This window comes from Bubalus bubalis, chromosome 13 (assembly GCF_019923935.1).
Source record: "Bubalus bubalis isolate 160015118507 breed Murrah chromosome 13, NDDB_SH_1, whole genome shotgun sequence".
NCBI classification, from domain to species: Eukaryota; Metazoa; Chordata; class Mammalia; order Artiodactyla; family Bovidae; genus Bubalus; species Bubalus bubalis.
In genome coordinates this window covers 2,484,585-2,505,342 of record NC_059169.1, presented here as the reverse complement: position 1 = coordinate 2,505,342, position 20,758 = coordinate 2,484,585, and the positions used below count along the sequence as shown (strand labels likewise).

Below are 20,758 nucleotides of genomic sequence, written 5' to 3'. Positions count from 1 at the left end.
ACAGGACAGCACCCCTGCCGGATGGACGTCCTGGGAGGGAGGCAGTAACCGACCCAGTGTTTCAAAGGAAGGCCCCGGGGTGCCCAGAGGACGTGGAGCCCCAGGCAGTCTGAGCCGCCCGGAGCATCGCTCCCCACAGCCCGGCAGTGGCTCCCCCAGGCCCGCCGAGCACTGGGCCCCTTCCCCCTCGGGTGGTCCCTTTAAAAAGCAAGAACAGAGACTCGTCCTCCTTGGAGGCCCTGAGGATGAAATACCAACCAAACGCGTGTTACAAATCATAAGGCGCTTTCCAGATACGTCTGTGCAGCTGAATACGTAGCTCTGGGACTGAACACGGGTGCCCTGATGCCACTGTTCATCCTGTGACAACGTCCCCTCTGCCCTCCCACCCCAGTGACACCTCAGCGGCTTCCTTCCCCCAGAACTTTGGGTTCTCTCCACCTGTGATGCACTATCTTTGAGAAAGAAAGTCAAGAGGTGACATAGAGCACCCTAAGTGGAAGAAAAAAAGACGCTATGGGGAAACGACACGAAAAGCTCTTCAACGCTTCACATGTGGCTCCAAAGCAACTGTGTTTTCTGCCTGTGCTGTTAAGCCGGAACACAGCCTTGACACCAGGCTCCACAGGCCACAGGCGGCTGTTCATTCATCCTCAGCAGCCTCTGCTCTCTCCCTGCTCCCTCCCCGTCAGCTACATGGGTCTCCTTCTGGTCCTGGGGCACACCAGCGACTTTCTGCCCCAGGGCCTTTGCACCCCTAGTCACTCCCTTTGCCCACACGGACTCTCCCCATAAATATCCCTAGACCTCGCCTCCTGTTCAACTTCTGCCCCCCTCTCCCTTGTTTTAGTTTCTGGAACACTTGTTATCACCTATATTACTTCACGCTCTGAACACACGTCAGTATTAGATTTATTTCCTCAGTTTCAAAGGTAGGCTTGAAGATTCAGTACCTTTGGCTTTGGTGGTGGTGGGGTAGGGGTTGCTTTTTCTTCGTTTGTTTTTCCACTTGGAAGTCTAACCTCTTTCATCCCAGCCTGCACTCTGGTCTTTTTCAAATGGGTGAGAGAGTTTTAAAGTCCACAGCATGTCACAATCTGCATCTCTGCTCCCAGCTGGCACTAGTGATAAAGAACCTGGCTGCCAAGGCAGGAGAGGTAAGAGATGTGGGTTCGATCCCTGGGTCGGGAAGACCTCCTGGAGGAGGAAATGGCAACCCACTCAGTACTCCTGCCTGGAGAATCCCATGGACAGAGGGGCCTGGCAGGCGACCGTCGATGGGGTCACAGAGAGTCAGGGACACGACTGAATAGACTTGGCGCGTGCACAGCGAGCTGGCTGAGTCTGAATCTGAAGGCAGGAGCACCCTCCCCAGCCCCCGTCTCTCCTGCTCCCAAGCCCACCCTCCCCTCTTCCCTGGAGCCCCTGAAAGGAAGCTCCTGACATTTGTTTGCTTGCTTTTTCAAGGGAAAAAAAAAAAAGATAAAACACACAGTTTTTTTAAAAGGCTCAAGTCAGGGTGTGCCAAGCAGTTTCAGGAGTGCTAAAGAAAACAGAACTTGCCTTAGAAACTGTCCGGACGTCTAAAAGCTGAGCAGGGTTGAAGCCTGACCTATAAATAGAATTGTGATAATGTGAAATGTTCACGGATCGTTTATGAGAAAAACATTAACTGAAATCAAAATGCTGACTCCTCACGGACAGCCACAGCCCTGAACACAGTGCACGCTCACGTTCACGGCTCCGAGAGGCAGAGACAGGTGACTGGGGTGGGCGTGGGTCCAGCCACCCCTCGCATGGACGGCAGGGGACTGTCTCTCTCCAGCAGGAGTCATGAGCGAGCAGAGGAGACTCAGAAAGCAGGGGAAGGGGTGCCAGGTCCCGGGACCTAGCAAAGATTCTGGGGCCGGACGGCAAAGACAAGATGCATGGAGTGATGCTGGGAGTCGTGAGGTGAGATGGCCCAGAACTGAGGGGCTGGCAGCTCAGGGCTGGGACCGCAGCAGATCAAACCTGGGGGTTCTCAGAGAAGAAAACTGGCGTGGAAATTCCACTTCCTTGGATGGACCCCAAGTGAGTGTGTGGTCCGGAGCGGGGGTGGGTGGGGCACTCTAAGCTGTGGTCCCACCGGAATTTTCCAGCCAAAGGCACCTGCAGACCCCGCAGCAACGGTCCATCCTCTGTCTCTGGCCGAGAACGGCTCAAGCAGGAAAGCAAAGATGGACTCTGAGCATCCCAGCTGGATGGCCGCGGGCTGGAGTGGCGAAGGTGCATGCTCATAACCCAGAATTCCTCTCGGGGCTGAAACGCTCTACGCCGGGGAAGCGGGGGTGTTTTACTAGGGTGCATATTGCATTTGGTACCAAGTCTGTTCATAAACCAGCACGACCCACAGGCTAAACTGCTTGTGGCAAGAAGCAAGAACTAAAGCGGCATTAAGTTCTGTCCCTGATTCTGCGTCTTCACAGCTCTGATATGATCCTCAACACCGGAACGTCTACCGACTTGGAAGCTACGTGAACTTTCACCTTGGAAAGAAAATGCTCATTTCAAACAGCTGTCAAAATAAATGAAATTGAAAGAATGTTTCAAAATCCATGAATGCTATTTGTAGGAGTGTGTCGATATTTCATATTGAATATATTCACATCATTCACTATTAAAGTTTAATTTTTTTGTTGTTTAATCAACCAGTTAAGGTGGGTTTTCTGAAACTGAGCTCAACATCCACCCCTGTTATATAATATTCAAAAGAAAAAAGAAACAGATACTGCAGTTTTGCTACTAAGGTATTTTGTGAAAATCCATCTAAATATTTTCAACTGAACTGTACTTTTATTAAAAGTTTAACTGCTGAAGTAAGAAGAGTTCTTTGTAGTAGTTTTGCCAAGCCTATTTGATAGAAATATTTGATTAGACATTTGTTTAAAAAATCTGGTTATAAATATAACTGAGCTTATAAGTTAAGGGCATATGAGTGGTTTATGGCTTTGTTTTCCGTTTCACTTGCATAATATGGATAGTGTTATTTTAGGTCTCTTTTATGCTAGAAAACAACTTTAAAAAAGTATCTGCATCATGTAAGAGACTTCCCTAGTGGCTCAGATGGTAAAAGCATCTGCCTATAATGCGAGAGACCCGGGTTCAATCCCTGGGTTGGGAAGACCCCCTGGAGAAGGAAATGGCAGCCCACTCCAGTATTCTTACCTGGAAAATCCCATGGACAGAGGAGTCTGGCGGGCTATAGTCCATGGGGTTGCAAAGAGTCGGACACGACTGAACGACTTCATTTCACTTCATATAAGAATAAAACAATAGCATGGCACCACCACAAATCACGTTAACAACTTATCTTTGAAAAAATGCATGCAGGCTGTGGTGTAAGAAACGGACCCTTTCCCCTTCTAGGAGTTCCCGTCGTCTTAGCAGTTGAGGAGTCCTGGGCTGTACTGCCCCATCCCTCACCTTCAAACAAAGTCAACCTGAACCACAGCCCCTATCCCACTCCCTGCCTAACCCTGCTTATTGCCTGGAGTTTCTAAAACACTGCCTGCACAGTCTGTGAACTCAAGGAGAGCACCCTGGCCTAATTTCAAAACTTCTCCCCCACCTCTCAATTGCCCCATCATCCATCCAGCCGTCCACCCACCGTGGGCTCTGGAAGCCCTACAAGAGGGAAGCGGCAGGGACCGTGTGGGGCCTCCACTGGGCCTGGCAGGCTAGGGAACAGGTGTGTCTCTCCCAGGGCAGGTCGGGGCTTCTCCACAGTGGGACATGGCCACTGAGCTCAGCCTCCACATTCAGTGGCTTTCCAGCACCAGCACCCGGTCGGGCAGCCAGCGCTTCGTCCCAGGTCCTCGCAGGGGGGCACGTTTTTAGGGGAGGCGTCAGACCTCCTCCAGGGAGACACTGCGGCTTTAACTCGCATCTCGATTCCCATCCGCTTTCCACCTAACTGGGGAAGTGCTCCCCAGAGCCAACGCCCCAAGACAGGGCCCCTGAACTCAGCTTCCGTCTGATCCCAAGGGGCAGTTTCATCACCCCATTCACTCCCGGCCTGTTTACCCCACGCCGGCCGACGGCGACGCTGCGGGAATCGCTGGTGCACATGCTCCTGATGGCAGGTGCCTGACCCCCAGGCTGCATCTGCCAGGAAGGAAGTGGTCTCTGCTCGGATGCTGGCGAGACTGTCAGCTCGTGTAAACACAGCCCTGGACCACTCCCCAGGGCGCGAGGCGGAAGAGCCCCGACTACGCTTTCTTCTGAACGTGGAGAGCTGTTCTGGGAACCGTTATACGTGTTTATATCTTCGTTTCTGCCATTTGAAGGGGGCTCGGAGTTACGCTTCAGGAAGGCAGCGCCTTCTGAAAAATCATGTCTCATCCTGTAACAATGAAGGTAAGAAAATACATTTTTTTCCTCAAGAAAAAAAGAAAAAGACCTCAAAAACAACAAGGGCACTGGTGAAATGATCTCTTCCGGAGAAGATCACCACTTAGCCCCACTGAGGAGTTACTTACGGGTCCTCAGGCAAATTCTAAAATTGTTTTCGGACAGACTCATCATCCACCAGATGACTCATTTCTTAGGAAACTGTTAATGGACTTATCCGTAATAAGGAGTAAATGGTATTTCACTTAGAAAAGGAGTGCATCTTAAGGACCCCTCACGGAATGACGGAGACCACAGACCCACTAGATGCTGGCTCAGTGGACCAAGGTGACCCACCAACAAAGAAAAAGGATCTACATTTTCCCAGATCGTAGAGGTCTTTTGATCTGAATTACCCCAAGAACGTTCTTTCTTCCTTCTCTCTTTTTTCTTACAAGGAAGCACATGAGTCTGACTGACCGCCGAGCCCTTGCCCTCTGCACACCCGGGAGACACTGCCCACATGGGCTTGGGCCATCACCCTGATTCCAGGCTGCTTCCTCATCTAAGTGTTTCTGCTTTCTCTGCTTCTGTCCACCATCACACCTCGTAGCACATGCACGAAGCAATTTCCTGAGAGGTTCCAAAACAAAAAAGACTAGTAAATAGCACTTCTACAGACAATACATCATTCCAGAGGGGGCAGGCCGAGTCAGAAGAGCAAGGTCTTCATCACCACACAGGCCCGCAGAGACACAGAACATCCCATTCCTTCCTGAGAATGTTTACAAACATCTCTACCAACTAATTAAATCAGTGACCTTGCAGAAGACGCCCACCTCCCCCGCCTCTGTTTTCACAACCCTCAAGTGAGTTTCATTAGACCTGAGAGTTCTCCACCCCTTTTCCTCAAAGCGACCTTGGATCTTTTTTTTTTTCTGATTCTCACCACACTGTGTGGAGAGAGCTCTCAAGCATTTGGTGTTGCAAGGGGGAAGTATCTTATCAGGTATAATATACAGTTTGTTTTATGAAAACAAAGATAGCTGCGGAATATAAGTGTCCACTCTGCAGGTCACTGGAAGTCCAGGAGGACAGCCTGGGATCCCCAGAACAGATGACCAACCAACAGTCTGATTCAACTCTGAAACCCACCACCACCACCAGAGCCTTGAAAATAATATTGAATCCTGAGCTCTTCAACCTAGCAGGTGTGGAAACCAGTTTAAAAAATAAGGGAGCTTTCTGAAACTAACACAACATTATCAGTCAATTACAGACCAACAAAAGTGTAAAAAAAAAAATACATACATAAAAAAAAAAAAATGAGGGCACTTTCCTTTATCATCCAGTCTTCCTGCTTAGCTGTCCCCATCTTACTCTGAATGAATGTGTGGAAGAAAAGACAGGGAGATTCAGTAAGTAGCACCAAGTGAAACAACAACCCAGCTGTTAACTTGAAAGCTGCCTGAGGCGAGTCTACAGAAAATCCCAAGATCACTACAGCACATGAACTTCCCGAACAGACAGTGTGTAGGGCCTGCAGAAGACGGGATACCCTGGCCGGGAGTCACGTGGTAAGACGGCATCTTTGTGAGGTTCAACCCACCACCACCCTTCCTGGCTCAGGGATTCCAAGACAGGTTGCTGGGACTCTCTGAGCTGCAGGCTCCTTAGTCCAAAAATGGGGACCCGGGCAGCTCTGCTCTGAGGTACGGCTTTTGGAGTACCATGTGAGACTCTAGGTATCAAAACCTCTGAACACTATAAAGTGACAAAAACCCTACTCTTTGAATTTTAAACACTTCTCTTGGCTGAAAGGGGAGAGAGAGAGGGACATGCAATAATCTTTCAGCACTGACCAGGATAACGGTTGCATTTTCATCATCTCAGCTTTCAGTAGCATTCTTTCAGCCTCATTCACTGCTCTTCACGTTTGGGGGATTACTAATTACACTTATAATTTGGAAGCAAAAAAATGGGCAGATATAAGTATGGACTTTTGAATTTGCATTGCAAAAGTACTAGGTCTCGTTTATAAATATTAAAGATTATGCATTGATTCTATGCAAAAATATAAATCATTATTAAGATACACATATGGATTTTAAGGTAATTATTAAAATCACTAATCTGATGAACTCTACATAGTACCTATTTTTTTCACATTGAAAGAACTGGAATTGAACACTGTACTGCAGTAATTCACTCAAGTGTCTGCCCCGACACCTAACAGGCAGACCAAAGTCACAGGCAGCAGTGTGAGTATGCTTGAGGTTACAGGGCTTTCGCGTGATTAGAGAGCACTATTATTCAGCATTGGAGCTTGAATTATGAAAAAAAAATCCACATCAAGCCTCTTGGAGCACAACTGGATGAGGAATTATGAAACTAAACACATACACGCACACACGTCACCCCCAAATGATAATTTTTATGCAAAGTTTGGCACTCTTTAATTAAAATTGATACTAAAAGCCCAGTGTTTACCAAACGTTATGCATGTAATCATTCTTTAATGTATGTTGTAGGCCACCATATTTGACCAAATATTCCAAATTAAGTACCATAAGCCAAGAATATTTTCTAAGTCCTGTCTATGGGCATGAGAGCACAGGGCCACGCTTGGAGACACCTTTGCCTGATCAACTTTTAGAAAAGTCTCCGGACAGGTAAAAGTCACTTGATACACACTTAACATTTCCTAATCCAACAGAAAAGAAATCAGAACTGCTGACTCGACTGTTACAACACTTGTAAACATGCAGCCTACAAGTTTTAACCCAATTACATTTCAGCCCAATTCAATGAATTCCATTCTGATGCAATGAATTCAATTAAATGAGACCCCCCCCCCCACCCCGCAAGCACACAGAGCGAACGCTAGTTTCTGACATGGGCTCCAGCTCTCCCTGTCCACACTTTCTTCTCTGCTCTTTAATTCCACGCACAGTTAATGCAAGTCTGTGCCAGCCAGCCAGAAAGACATCAAAGAGTCAGGAGCAATTACCAGCCTCAGCATTTCCTCCATCTTGACTGATCACTTCACCAGTTCTCTCCAGAAACAAATCTACAAATCTATTGTAGACTAGCTCTGTCTAGAATATTCAGCCTTGAGTGATTCAGAATAATCGCTGCCATCTTGAAGAACGCATCCAAACTGATGAACCTAACACAGAAAGAATCTTCACACTGAAATGTGAGGAGCACTGTTCTCAGGAAACCTACAACCTGATCGGTAACAGGTTTATAACCACTGATTTTGCAGGTTCAGAAAATTGTTCAGCGGATGAAAAATGCCAGCATTAACAGCCTTCCCCAACTTGTATGGAAAAACATTCTACTCGTGTCTGCAGCAGCTAAAGTCTACAGAAACTCAGCTATGACAGGGGCCCTGGTGAAGACCCAGCTGTTGGGGCAGGACACCGTGGTCGCCTTCCCGCTCAGTTTTTCCCCCACTCTGTGTACTTGGCAAAGCAGATAAAAGAGTCAAGATACATTTTCCCTTAAGCTTCTAAGGTGAAATGGGAACACTTGATTCCACCCAAAAAACAGAACAAAAAACCCTCTCCACCTGCCAAATCTGATACCAAAAAGTTAACTGGCTCTCGGAACTCCGCTGCTACAGAAAATGCATTAGTGGGAATTTTAACAGAAAAGCCATTATCCCCGTGCTGGTCCTGAAACTTTTGCAAGTTCTTTTCAGAAAGAGACTCGTTTTAATACTAAGGTCTAAAGAAAATAAAGCATTAATTATCTATTAAAAATCCTTTTCAGGAGGGTGGTGGGCCCGTGGAAGAATGAATAAATCAAACACTGGAGGTTTTCCTGGCCAGTTGGGACGACCAAACCAAAAACAGTCAGGAGTGCCCACTCTCGTGAGTCGACCCTGAGCAGTGAAGGCCCAAACAGTGATAACTCAGCAGCTCAAAGCTTCAGGGGTCTGTTTTTCTCTTGATGCTCTGCAGATGAAGGGCCAACACTGTCAGTCTGAGAAATCTACATTCCAGTTACACATGTTCATCTTGCCAATATCTCTAAATATATGGCCACATCATACAAGGTCATCAGAAAGTGCGGTCCTGATATAGTTTCAGGATTAGAATGCTATTTTCCTTTGCTGTTACTCTGCCACCTGATTTAAAACACTACTATGTGACAACTGATAATTATCTATGGCAAAAAAAAAAAAAAAAAAAAAAAACTCCAGTGAAACAGAGTCTGGAGAAAACAAAGGCTCTCAGAGACTGGGGTGAAACCTAACAGGAGAGGCCTGCATTTCTCAGGAAGGTACTGGCTCCACGTTCAGACAACTGTGAGGGTCTGGGGTTTTGTTTTTAATTTAAGAACATGCATCAACAGAAGTGTCTTTCCTGCACATACTCGCGGTTTCAAGGTAATAAGTATCAACAGCATCGTGGGATTTATTGGCATTCTTCTTTAGAGGAGCTGAAGCTCTCTGGGTGTGGACAAGCTCCTGGACCTCCCGGTGGAGCACAGGAGGAGAGGGTAATAAGGGCCTTGCTTTGCAGACAGAGAAAGTGAGACAGAGGGACTCGTCTCGTACGTGACTCACCAAGATCAGCACTAGAAACCTGGTTTCCTGATTTCTGGTTGGTGTTCACACACCCTGCCTCCTTTTCCGCAGTACTCTTTTGGTAAAGGTTTCTCTTTCAATAAAGGAACTAGAATGAGTCATGTGACTTTCATTCAGGAAAGCCTGTGTGTGTTTCCATTAGCACCTTAGTCGCCTGCCCCTGGGAACAGGGTGGGAGCCGGGCACACGATTGGCTTATTACGATAAGAGCCGGCCAACCAAAGCGGAAAAGCAAGCACCACAGAGAAAGTCAAGTGTGTGTGGTTTGTCAAGCCATCTCCTTGGAGTTCTAAAAATATTCAGGTCCCCTGCTTGAAGACTTCAACAGACAACACTTTTAAACATACATGGTGATGGTGTTGCTCTCTTATCCCACGATTCTTTCTGCGGGATGTGAATAAATAGTCCTTTTATCAAACAAATTTAAATACAGATGCTTTCAGGGTAATTCTTATCTAATCCGCCTTGTACATACACACACACCAATTTTAGAACAAAAACCTCACCAAAGAGGAATACTAAAATAGCATAGTTTACAGTGTAGGACAATCTATAATCCTAACAACCAAACATACAAAGTTAATTTTAAAAAGCGGCTTGAATGCTCAGTAAATTCAGCAGCAGCATGTCTGCTCCCAAACAACAACACGGTAAAGATGGCTTAGACTTTTCCACAGACACACCCACAAAACACACAGCAAGCACCTTCTCCCTGCTCCCAAGGGAGAGGCATAACTTAGAGTTAAATTTTCGTCTTCTCTGGACCACTTACAAAGACATAAACACATGTCTGGGTGTCAATCTAAGGGGTACTAACTTTTTAATTGGCTCCAGCACTGAAACTCCGCCCCCAGCCCCAATTCTACTGCAACCAACCAACCAGCAAACCCGTTGCTGGAACCTTAACTCTTTGTCACCGCTTATCCAAATGCCAAACACTACCCAAGGGACCCCGAGCAATGCCAACTCCGTGGAGCTCACCGAGTTTTTCCACGGGCAACCCGAGGAGCTGGGTGTGGAAACACAGCCCCTTCTGAGGGTCAGGGCATGCACCCAATGACTCAGGAAGCTCGCTTTCCATTTTATCTTCAAAGAAATGCTTTGCAAGTCTTCCCTCCATAAATCATGCTCTCAAAGAACACTCATCTCCTGTGAACTTTTTATTTATGAGCATCACAAACCAATGTCTATGTGCAAACAGGAGTTAAATAAAAGTGGATGCTCCTTCAAGGTTTCCCGGCAGTCCCTTTCTGGCTCCACAGAACACAATTAAGCTTCCCTCCCTTGTTAATTAAAATGAGACCCTCCTCTTTCTTCTTCTGCTGTTCTCTGTGCTCAAATTGGTCTACTAGAAATCCATTTAGCATGTAGGCCTTTTTGAAAGAAAGGGGGAAAAAATGGTTTGGACACAATGGATCAATTGTAGTTATCTATTTTGCTTAAAAAGTCTTTTTCCCTTCTTTAAGAGGGTGTTTACCATAACACCCACAGAAACTTTGGACAAACAGCAATCCAAAGTGATTTCAGTGACCACGGAACTTACAAACTGTTTTGATTTCAGAGCCCTGAATCCTATAGGTTGAGAAGAATGTTATACTGGTGGGAAATCGGGAACAAAACAGGGCAGACCAGGCCTCTTGCTAAACTTATCTCTTGCAGTTTAAAATTTTCCCTCATCTGAAAAGGGCATTATATCAGCCCTGAATCATGTTTCTGAATGTATCTACTTTATCCGAAAGGCCTTGGATTCTTTCAGGCCTGGAGGCACACACCCCAGCTCACTGTTCCGCTTGCTGCGAGAACCGCCTCCCAGGGCCCTCCTCAGTCCAGTCCGGGTTTTTCCTGCCTGCTCCACCAGAGGCGGTAAAAGGTGTTGTGTTCTCAGGCTGTTTTTTCTGATGAGAATCAGATTTCAGCAAGATGTACTTGGTGTTCACTGTGGTCTGTACCCCTTCCTGTGCGTGCGGATTTTTCCCCCAGTCAAGTCTAGTTACGCTGCTGTGTTTATCTGGCCTGTGTCTTGGACAGCACCTAATAATCCTTCAACTCCAAACATGCCAGCAATTTTTCAGACGCACCTGTAGGCCTAAGTGCCTCCAAGAAAAGCGACCTTCAGCTGAGCATCGCCATTTACGGGGCACATCCTGATGGCTTCCAGCAGCATCATTAGATGCCGAAGGGCCGTGTCCCTGAGAGGTCGCTGTGCCTCTCTGCATCTTGTAGTACGTGATTTTAGAAAAAAAGCAAATAGTTTTTCCTCTATTGTATAACAGGGTATCCACCCTACAGCTACAACTTTTTTTTTTTCTTCTTTAAATTTATTTTTATTGGGAGGATAATGGCTTTACAATATTGCGTTGGTATCTGCCGTACATCAACATGAATCGGCCACAGGTGTACATATGTCCCCGCCCTCTTGAACCCAGCTGTAACTTTAAATCCCACGGATGCGAGGAAACACATGCTGGCTTTACGCCACATCAGAAGCGTTTGCTTTCAGAACAAGGTGTACAGATCCCCAAGCTGTGTCCATCATCACCCTGTAACCCCGGCAGACTGCTGACCTCAGGCCGGCATCTGAGCACTGTTCATTACTCTGTGCTCTGGGGTTCCCACAGCGCCTCTATCTTCCTGCACAGAAGCAGCTATAAAATTAAGAAACTCTTTGAGCCCACCCTCCTCTTCTCCCCCTCGTCATTCAGGATCTGAGACAACCAGGTCAAGGCAAGCACACCTCTGTCCTTGCCCATCTATGAGGAGACAGGGAGGAACAGCACTGGGCACCGCCCCGCCGTGACTGCTCCTGAAAAGACCCATGCGGCCGGCTTTCACTGTCTTCTCTGAAGCCCAGATTCTCATCGCCTGGGCAACCGGGAAAATGCTGGCGCCTGGGCTCCGCCCACTGGCCGCTTTCCTTGACTGCGGCTGACCCCACAGGTCGTTTCTCAGACCTGCTCCAGCAGTCTAACTGGGGCAAGTGCCCCCAACTCCGGCCCCAGCCAGGGCCCCCCGACCAGCAGCACCAGCGCAACAGGGGAGCTTCTTAGGAAGGCGCACTGGGAGCCACATCCCAGATGCGCTGCATGGGGCCACCCAGCCCGGCCAGACCCGCCTGGGACTCGCCAGGTGACCCCAGGTGGGCTCAAGCTCCGGAGCTGGCTTAAGCAGCGTCACCCTTCCAGCCCCTAGAGAAGAGGCACGTCTCTGGTGCAAACACTCCTACGGTCCCCACGTAAACTTGAAATGGCTCAGGGCTCCCTGCAACGGCCAGCCAAAATGGATGCTTGTTTCCTAAACAAGTTTGGGGCCTGTTTTTATAAACTTTGAGGCTCAGCAAGAATCAGCCCGGCCAGGCTCCAGAAAAACCAAGAGAAAGGTGACGTCTGAGGGCCTGGGAGCCGTCAGCGGCGGGTCCCTCCAAGCGGAAGTTTCCCACCTCGCAGATGGGAGGACGCCCCTGGGCCACCTCCTGGGGGAGTGGCTGACCTGCCCCCCAACCCCGCCCCGCCCCGCCCCGCCCCGCCCCGCGCCGCGCCCCACGCCAGGTGTTCACAGAAGGGAAGAGGAGAGGGGCTCTGGAGCCAAAGAAAACAGATCTGCCTCCCCGGTCGGAAAACTCACTGTTCAACTCAAAGGCGACTTGAGCGCTCTGGCGAGGTCTCTGGGGAAAGACGGGCACTGGGACAAAGGCAAAACAAAGCGAGAGCCCTGCGCCAGAACTCGGGCACTGAGGTCACGGTACCCCCGAAGGGAAGCGGTTTCTAGCACCCCGCAGGCCCGCGCTCCTCCCCGGCCCGGGCCCTCACCTTTCACCACCGTGGCCTCTTTCAGGTGATGCGTCAAGAAGTCGATGCTGGCGTAGGCGTTGGCCGCAGGCAGGGCGCCGGGGCCCGGCCCTCCGCACACCCCAGCAGGGCTGCCGGCGCCCACGGCGCTGATGAGACCCCCGAGGCTTCGGGTGCGGCCCCAGGCGCTCCTGTCGCCCGTCTGCACGTGCGGGTGCTGCTGCAGGGGCGGCGACAGCCCTGGCTCGTCCCTCACGTCGATGGCGATGTAGTTGAGGCCGTTCTGGAAGCCGGCGGAGGTCTCCCGGCGCATCGGCGAGCTGCTGCCCCCGGGACAGCCGACCAGGCCGCTGCCGGGCTGAGCCGGCGTCCAGGCCCGCGCTTGCTGAGGCGTTGGTGGAGGCAACTGGCGAGGCGACGAGGGGGGCTCATCGCCCCCACCCAGGACGCTGCCCCCGCCCCCGCCCCCTTCGCTGCCTTTCCTGAGAGAGACGTTCTCCACCGAGGCCGAGTTGTGACGCTTGGGGGTGTGAGCGAAGGATGGGGACACGGGGGTCACAGTGGTGGTCGAGGAGAAGGTCTCGGAGCTGTGGCGGCGGCGGCCCCCCTGGGGGTCCGCGCGGATGACCTTGGCCCCCCGGTGCGGGTCTGGGGGCTGGCCGGCCTGCAGGAAGGCCTCGACCCCCGACACCTGATCCATGAGGCTCAGCCTCTTGAGGCCGGACACGGGGCTGCTCACGCGGGCACCGTCGGGCTTCGGGGGTGCCGCGATCGGTTGTGGCGGGGTGGCGGCCACGCCGAAGGCCATCTCTGTGTAGTCACCGTTGTCCCCCGTGTCCGAGGACGAGGAGGAGGCCGCGCCCGGGCCCTGGGAGGCGGGTGCCGCAGGCAGGCGGTACAGCTCGCCTGGTGGGGGCGGCGGGGGCGGCGGCTGCAGGGCAGAGGAGGGGGCGGCCGGGCGCGGGGGCAGCGGCGGGTACACGGAGGCCTCGGGGGACAGCAAGGCGTCCAAGGAGCCCACAGGGTCCTGGCCCTGGGCGCCCGGCTGCGGCGACTTGGGCGAGCTGAAGTCGAGGTTCATATAGTCGGAAAGCGGGGAGCGCTGACGGCTGTCCCCGCTCGTGCCCGGGGTGCCGGAGCCCAGGGACGAGGCCGGGCTGCTGGCAGACAACAGCGAGGACGACGAGGCGGCCGAGGCCAGGAGCGGGGGCGCGGGCGGCGACAGGCGCGCACCGGCCTCCCCGAAGTCGATGTTGATGTACTCGCCCGGACTCCTGGGCTCAGGGGGCAGTGGGTACTCGTGCATGCGGGGCAGGGCCGGCAGCCCCTCCAGGGACAGGCGCGTGGGCCGCACTGCCCGGCAGCGCTGGGCTAGGAAGCCGTCGGGGCGGCTGCCTCCGCCACCGCTGGGCCTCCCAGAAGAAGGCACGGCGGGGTGAAGTGGCTGGGGGTGGCCGCTGCCAGCCGCCGCGGCCGGGAAGGCACTGGCCGGCTGCGCGGGGCCGGGGGGTGGCTCCAGCTGCTCCTCCTCCAGGACCCGGCCCACTGGCGAGCTCATGAGCACGTACTGGTCACTGTCGCCGTGGCAGGCGTGAGGGGCCTTGTAGGAGCGGGGCAAGGAGCTGTAGCAGTAGCCGGGCACGCACCGCAGCGTCTCCCCCGCGGCCGAGAAGAAGTCGGGCGGGGTGCCCGCCGTGCCCGCGTCGCTGGGGGACATGTTGAGGTAGTCCCCGTTGGGCAGCAGCTTGCTGTCGGCGCTCTCCATGGACAGCTTGGAACCGCACCACATGCGCATGTACCCGCTGTCCTCGGGGGAGCTCTCGGCCGGGGAGCCGGTCTTGTAGCTGCCCGTGGTGCCCGGAAAGGCCCTGCCGGCCGCCGACGCGGGCGTGGGCACGGCGGCCCCAGGAGGGGGCAAGGTGGCGGGCACGGGGCGAGGCTGCAGGATCTGCTTCGGGGCTGACACGCTGGTGGGGCTCATGGGCATGTAGTCGTCACTCTTGCAGCTCCCGCTGCCCGTCCCCAGGAGGGCCACGCCGGGGGTCATGGGCACGTAGCCATCGTCCGTGCCCAGGTTACTGCTGGAGCTGCGGTGCGAGCCGATCTCGATGTCGCCGTAGTCCTCGGGGTAAGGGTGGTAGGCCACTTTGGGAGAAGAGGCAGGGCAGGATGGGCACAGGCGACCGGAGCTGCCCGAGAAGGTGGCCCGCATCAAGGTGTACTCGTCCAGGGACGCGGAGGACGGCTGGGGCACCGGCCGCTGCCGGGCAGGCGTGGTCAGCGAGTAAGTCCGCTTCCTCAGCCCTCGGTCCAAGTCCGGGGCGCAGTCCCCAGAGACCCTGCGGTAGGCGCGGCTGCCGCAGTGGCTCAGCGGCCGCTCCATGGTCATGTAGCCGTACAGCTCGCCCGCGCTGCCGTCCCGCGCCGGGGGCGTCTCAGCGATGGACTCGGGCGTGTTGCTCCGGTGGCCGCAGTAGACCCTCAGGTCCCCGGGGCTGGAGCCATACTCGTCCAAGGACATGAAGCCGGGATCGCTGGGGGAGCCCGAGGCCGAGGCGCTGCCGCTGGAGGGGCGCTGGGGGTGCAGGGGATGCTGCAGGTGTGGGTGCGGGCCGGGGGGCGGTGGGTAGGAGCCCGAGCCGTGCCCGCTGCTGGACGACAGGCTGCCAGGGCTGGTGGCCGCCGGGGGCGAATGCGCCACGGGCATGGACATGGAGCGGCTGTGCTGCAGGCCGCCCCCTGCCGGCGCCAGCGCCGCCTTGCCCGCGCGGCCGCCGCTCAGCGTGTGCGAGCGGCTCAGGGGCGCGCGCACCGGGCCCGGGCTCAGGGGGCTGCCCGCCGCCGCCCCGGCCCCCGCCCCCGCCGCCGCCGCCGCCGCGGCGCCGCCGTCGCCCTCGCTGGCTGTGCGCACCCGGCACGCGCTGCACTTGGCGGCGGGCGGGGTGGCGGCCAGGCTGTCGGTGCGCGAGCGGCGCACCAGTCCCGTCTGGCTCGGGGGCAGGTTGACCAAGTGGTGGTGGCGGCGCGCGCCGGGCACGCTGATGGGGTGCGTGGCCGACGAGCCGGACGACTGGCTCTTGCTGCGCGGCCGGAACTCGAAGAGCTCCTTGAGCGCCTTCATGGCCTCCAGGATGGTCTCGTGGATGTTCTGCGCCACCACCGAGTCGTCCGCCTGCATCCACAGCTCTCCGGGGCCCGTCACGGCCGAGCGGCCCACCTCGATGAAGAAGAAGCTGTCCGAGTGGCCGCAGCGGCGGATGCTCATGAGCTGCAGCGTCACCGACGGCTGCTCGCAGTTGAGCTTCACGAAGCCGATGGTGCGCGCCGACAGGCACAGGCGGTACACGCCCGTCAGGTTCTTGCTCTGGCCCAGGCCCTTGGGCTTCAGGTTCACCTGCCACACCTCGCGGTAGGCGGCCGTGGCGGGCGCCACCAGCCCGTAGCTGTCATCGGCCGCGGCGGCGCCCGCCGAGCCGCCCAGGGCGCCGGGCAGGGAGGCGCTGCAGGACCCGGAGGTGGCGGCGGCGGCGGGGGGCGCGTCCCCGGCGCCCGCGCGGCCCTCGCTGACCAGGTCGGTGAGCGCGCGGTACCAGCCCTCCTGCTCCTGCTCGTTCTCGGCTGCCACAGCGAAGTACTCGTCCTTGGTGTAGAGGGCGATCAGGTACTTGTGCTTGGCGTCGGCGCGCTTGTTGATGTTCAGGCAGCAGTCGAGCGCGATGACCCGCTTCGGGGCGCCCGCCTTGCTCCGCCACTTCTTCTCGCTCTCGTAGTACTCGAGCCGCGGCGGCTGCGGCGCCGGGCCCCCGCCCGCGCCCGCCTCGTCGCCGCCCGCGCCGGGCCCGCGCAGCACGAAGAAGCGCTTGTGGCCGTGCTTCTGCTTGCGCAGGTAGCCGCACTTGCGCACGCTGTGGTTGTTGTTGTTGTTGTTGTTGTTGAGGTTGGGGCCGTCCCCGCCCGCCGGCCCGGGGGGCCCGTGCTCCGGCGGGCTCGCCATCGCGGGCGCTTCAGGCCGCGCCGCCCGGCCCGGTTTGGAGGGGCCGGGGGCGGGGCTGGGGGTCGGGGGGCGGAGTGCAGGGGGGCGCGGGCGGCTCCCCACCACCCCTTGCTCGCCCGCTGGAGCCCGCGTCCCTCGGGCCCAGGAGGTGGGGAAGGTTCGGAACAGAGGCCCCGCGGGGGCCGGCACCCGTGCGGTGGCGCAGCGCTCTCTGCGATCCGGGGCCCCAGAAGGTGCCCGGCGCGGGCGGTGGCCGCCGCCCCTCCTTCCCCGCGGCCCGGCTTGCCCGCGGCCGCTGCCTCCCGGGCTCTCGGGCGGCGCCTGGGGTACTCTCTGGCTGGGCCGAGAGTCGGGGTCCCTGAGCCGCGGGGCCGAGCCTACGGCGCGCGCGGCCGCACGGGTCCCGCCGCCGCGCTGCGCTCCGGGGTGCCGGGGTGTGCCCGGGGACTCGGGGTCCGTGCCGCCGCTGCCGGGGCTGCCGTTGCCGCTGCTGCCGCTGCTGCTGCCGCTGCCAACGGCGACCCGGGCTCGTCGCGGTCCCCGCCGCACAGTGAGTAACACATCGCGCACCGAGTGACTGAACTAAGAAGAGCAAAACAACATGTGACTCGCCGTTACGCAGGCACACACGGCGCGGCCGCCCCGCCCCGCCGTCCGCATTGGCGCCGCGCCCCCCGACGGACGGCGCGCGCGACCAATGGGCGCGGGCCGCGGGGAGGGCGGGCCGCGCGTCCCCGCCCCGCCCCCCTTTCTCCCGGGGCCGCGTTTCCCGCCGTCCCCTCCCCCGCCCCCTCCCGCAGGGGGCCCGGGCCGGGGCGGGGCGCGGCGGGGCGGGGGCGGCCGGGCCTCATTAATCAGAGGCTCGTTGCGGAGGCCGGCGGAGGAGATGCCACCCAGGGCGGGAAAAGGGGCGCGCGGGAGGGGCGGGGGCCGGCCGCCGCGCTCAGGGCCCGGCCCTCCCGCCTTTGACTCAATTAATTGGGCTCGGAGCTTCCGCCCGGGAGGGGACGCTGCAGGGGGCGGGGGCCGACCGAGATCAAGGGGCGAGACCGCCAGCCCGGGCTCGGGGCTTGGGAGGGGGCGGTGGCACCTCTCCCCCACCCCCGGGCCCCGCACCGCCTCGCCGCCGCCCCACTCTCTGGGGCCCGGAGGAGGCAGTGAACTTGGCTGCCCCCTCGAAATTCCCTCCCCCAGCAGCACACACTTCGGCGCGCGGATCCGGTGCCTGGGCTGGGGGTGGGCGCGCGCCCCCATCACCACCACCCCCGCCTCTGCGGGTTCGCGCCTGGGTGGTTCCCTTGGTGCCCGGCCCGCGGCTTGTTTACGAGCATCCCATTAGTCACCGGTGAGCTCAGGATCGATAGCAGCTTCGAGCCCCTTCCTGGAAGGGGAACCGGGGTCGGTAAGGGGCGCGGATGGGGGCGTCCCCAGCCGCGGGCCGCGCGCCGCGCGGGCCCCAGGCGCTCCTGGGGTCCCACCCGCTCAGGGCTGCCCTTCCCCCGCGCCCGATCGCGGGCCCTTTCCGGGGCGTCATCAGCGCCATTCACTTGCAGGTTCTCGGGAAGTTGAAATCGTCTGTTTAGATGTAACAGGAGAAAGGGGAGGACGAGCGAGCGGAGAAGACTGCAGTTTCCATCGTGCCAGGAAGAGGGCGGGCTCCGGCGAGCCGAGCCAGGTCTCCGCGGCCGCGGCCAGTCCCCCGCCGACCCCCGGCCCCGCGCGCAGAGGCGCGGTAGTGGGCGTCTCCGGACTACACGCCCGCAGCGGGTGCCGCGTGAAAGATGCCCCTGGATGCTTCAGATATTTCCATCTACGTGGCTTCTGTGACTTTCAAAGTCGATTACAAATTAGGACCTACCATATAACGCGTCTCCTAAATGACTGTGAGGGCTGCTATTGAGGGTGGGAGTCCCCGAGTTCAGATCCGAGCAGGCTACGAATCCTGCTGAAACGAAAAAGGCTATAGACGCAAGCCTTAGTCGGGTTTTTTGGTTTGTTTTTAATTGCGTCTTCATGAAATGATTTGAAACAAAATTTTTTTTTAACTCCTGGAAGTTTGCCTTTGAATGCCTTCTATACCTTACAAAAGTCTTCGTTTCCAATGTCATGGAGTCATACCTTGAAGAAAAATAATTTAAGATTGTAATTTTTGAAAGAGTGATAAATATTTGAACATGTTTGCAAAAATGTGACCTGAAAATTCTGCTAGTTAATATTACGGGCCGAGAGATCCCTACTTAGCCAAAGATTGTAGTAGTTTTGTTAGTTGCTATGTGAATTATGGTTACTGATGAATAACGTAGAAGGATCAATGACACAAAAATCATCAGAATTTGCCTCAAAGAGGTGTGTTCAAAGTCGATCCTTCATTTTAGACAAACCATACTTTACAAAATAATACTTCTATGAGTGGTGTGTGTGTGTGTGTGTGTGTGTGTGTGTGTGTACCCGTGCGCGTTTCTGTGAGTGGGCATGGGTGTGTATGTACATTTGTGTGTGTGTGTGATTGTGTGTGTGTCCTATTACTTTTAGATCTTGCTGTCCCTTTTATGGTAACAGATGTTGCCTAGCAAGCTGTCCATCCAACAAGGAGAGTTGATGGGGCTTCTCATCCGGGAGCTTCAAGACCAATTCTGTTGTCTCTGTGATCATTTCCAGTGAACAGACCTGCCTAAATGTTCAGTAACCCTAGCAAGCAGAGGGTGATTGTGGGGTAACCTCTTTCTAGCATCATGCCATAATAATTTATTCAAAGAAAGGATTTCTCTGCTTGATTTTGGCTTTTCAAACAAAATAAGTTTTCAAATACTCATTGAATATTTAGTTGTTGTGCCCTTTGGATGTCAACAAGTCCATCTTGGATTTTGTTTTTTGTCTCCCCCCCCCCACCCCTTAAAGCTGTTCCAATGGGTGTTCAATACCAGCGTTCCAGTAATGGTGTCAGAAGTTGTCTGCTGGCAGCTGACACTCCCGTATACTAGTTAGTCAGTCCCTGGTTAGGTACAGACAAGCAAGGGTGAAGAATTTATCTTCTCTATCAGTGGTGTTCTCATACTCTAGGATCATAGAGCTGCAGCAAAACTGCAAACTAATTGTCATTCTGAAGTCCTAGAACCTCTAGCTGCAAGTGTGGGAGTACAATTTCCATTCTCATTAAGAAGTCAGCCGGTGAAACCAGCAGAAAGGAACTCCGTAATTAGAAACATCCCAGTCTTCCTCAAGGAAAGAACTGGTTGTCTTTCTCCCTTTCCATTGCCAAATAAGCTATTTGTTTATTTAAAGCTTGTTTGACACCTTGTGATTTTTCCAACTGTTCTCCAGCAAAAGTCAGCTAATAACATCTGCCAACCTGTTCCCTGTGCAGGGCTGGGTGCTGCTTGTGTGGCCTGTTGCCAGCTAGAGCCCAGATGAAATGTTTTCCCATGGCTCGAAATGGATAACAAAATGGCCATATCTTCGAACAAATATTGGTTTTTGTTTGGTTGGTTTTGTTGTTGTTTTAATATAAAATCTTACACAGTGATTTTTTTTTTTTTTTTTTTTACCAAACCAAAAAGTCCTTTCTGGAATAATTTAATTACCTTTCATAGAGTAGTCAATTTCATAAAAGTGTGATATTAAAAATATACAATAATTCATAATACAAATAATAGTGATAATAATGTGTGTCAGTCGCTCAGTTGTGTTCAACTCTGTGACCCCGTGGACTGTAGCCCACCAGGCTCCTCTGTCCATGGAATTCTCCAGGCAAGAATACTGGAGTGGGTTGCCATTCCCTTCTCCAGGGAGTAATAATAATAATGACCATTAATTTTCTTCTCTGTTTCACATAAGGAAGTGTGTATAGCAGGAGAAAAGTTAACATGAGAGTTTTTTGGGTTTTGTTTTTAATTCTTAGCCCTGTAGCTGTTTGACAGTACTTTTGTCTTGATGGACTCTATTTATGAACTGACTAAGCTGATCAGTCCATCCTAAAGGAGATCAGCCCTGGGTGTTCACTGGAAGGACTGA

The 20,758-nt window shown here is 54.6% G+C and overlaps 1 protein-coding gene and 1 long non-coding RNA gene across 6 annotated transcripts in view; one reads left to right on the top strand and one right to left on the bottom strand.

Annotated features, from left to right (window-relative positions):
* Positions 1-16,752, bottom strand: part of IRS2 (insulin receptor substrate 2) — a 31,188-nt gene extending 14,436 nt beyond the window's left edge. For 3 of the 5 annotated variants that reach the window (XM_025262582.2, XM_025262580.2, XR_006543963.1), the window contains exon 1: positions 12,775-16,752. In XM_025262582.2, the coding sequence (XP_025118367.1) occupies positions 12,775-16,747 (3,973 nt within the window). In that variant the 5' untranslated portion in view covers positions 16,748-16,752. Of the gene's footprint in view, positions 1-1,423; positions 1,613-3,637; positions 4,385-12,774 lie in introns of those variants that run through there. The other 2 variants (XM_044927083.1, XM_044927085.1) reach the window with 2 other exon arrangements.
* A 735-nt stretch (positions 16,753-17,487) lies between these two features.
* LOC102403045 lies at positions 17,488-18,987 on the top strand. The gene is made up of 2 exons (XR_326173.3): positions 17,488-18,092; positions 18,301-18,987. It is a non-coding gene; the product is annotated as an uncharacterized LOC102403045 (long non-coding RNA).
* The last annotated feature ends 1,771 nt before the right edge of the window (positions 18,988-20,758 follow it).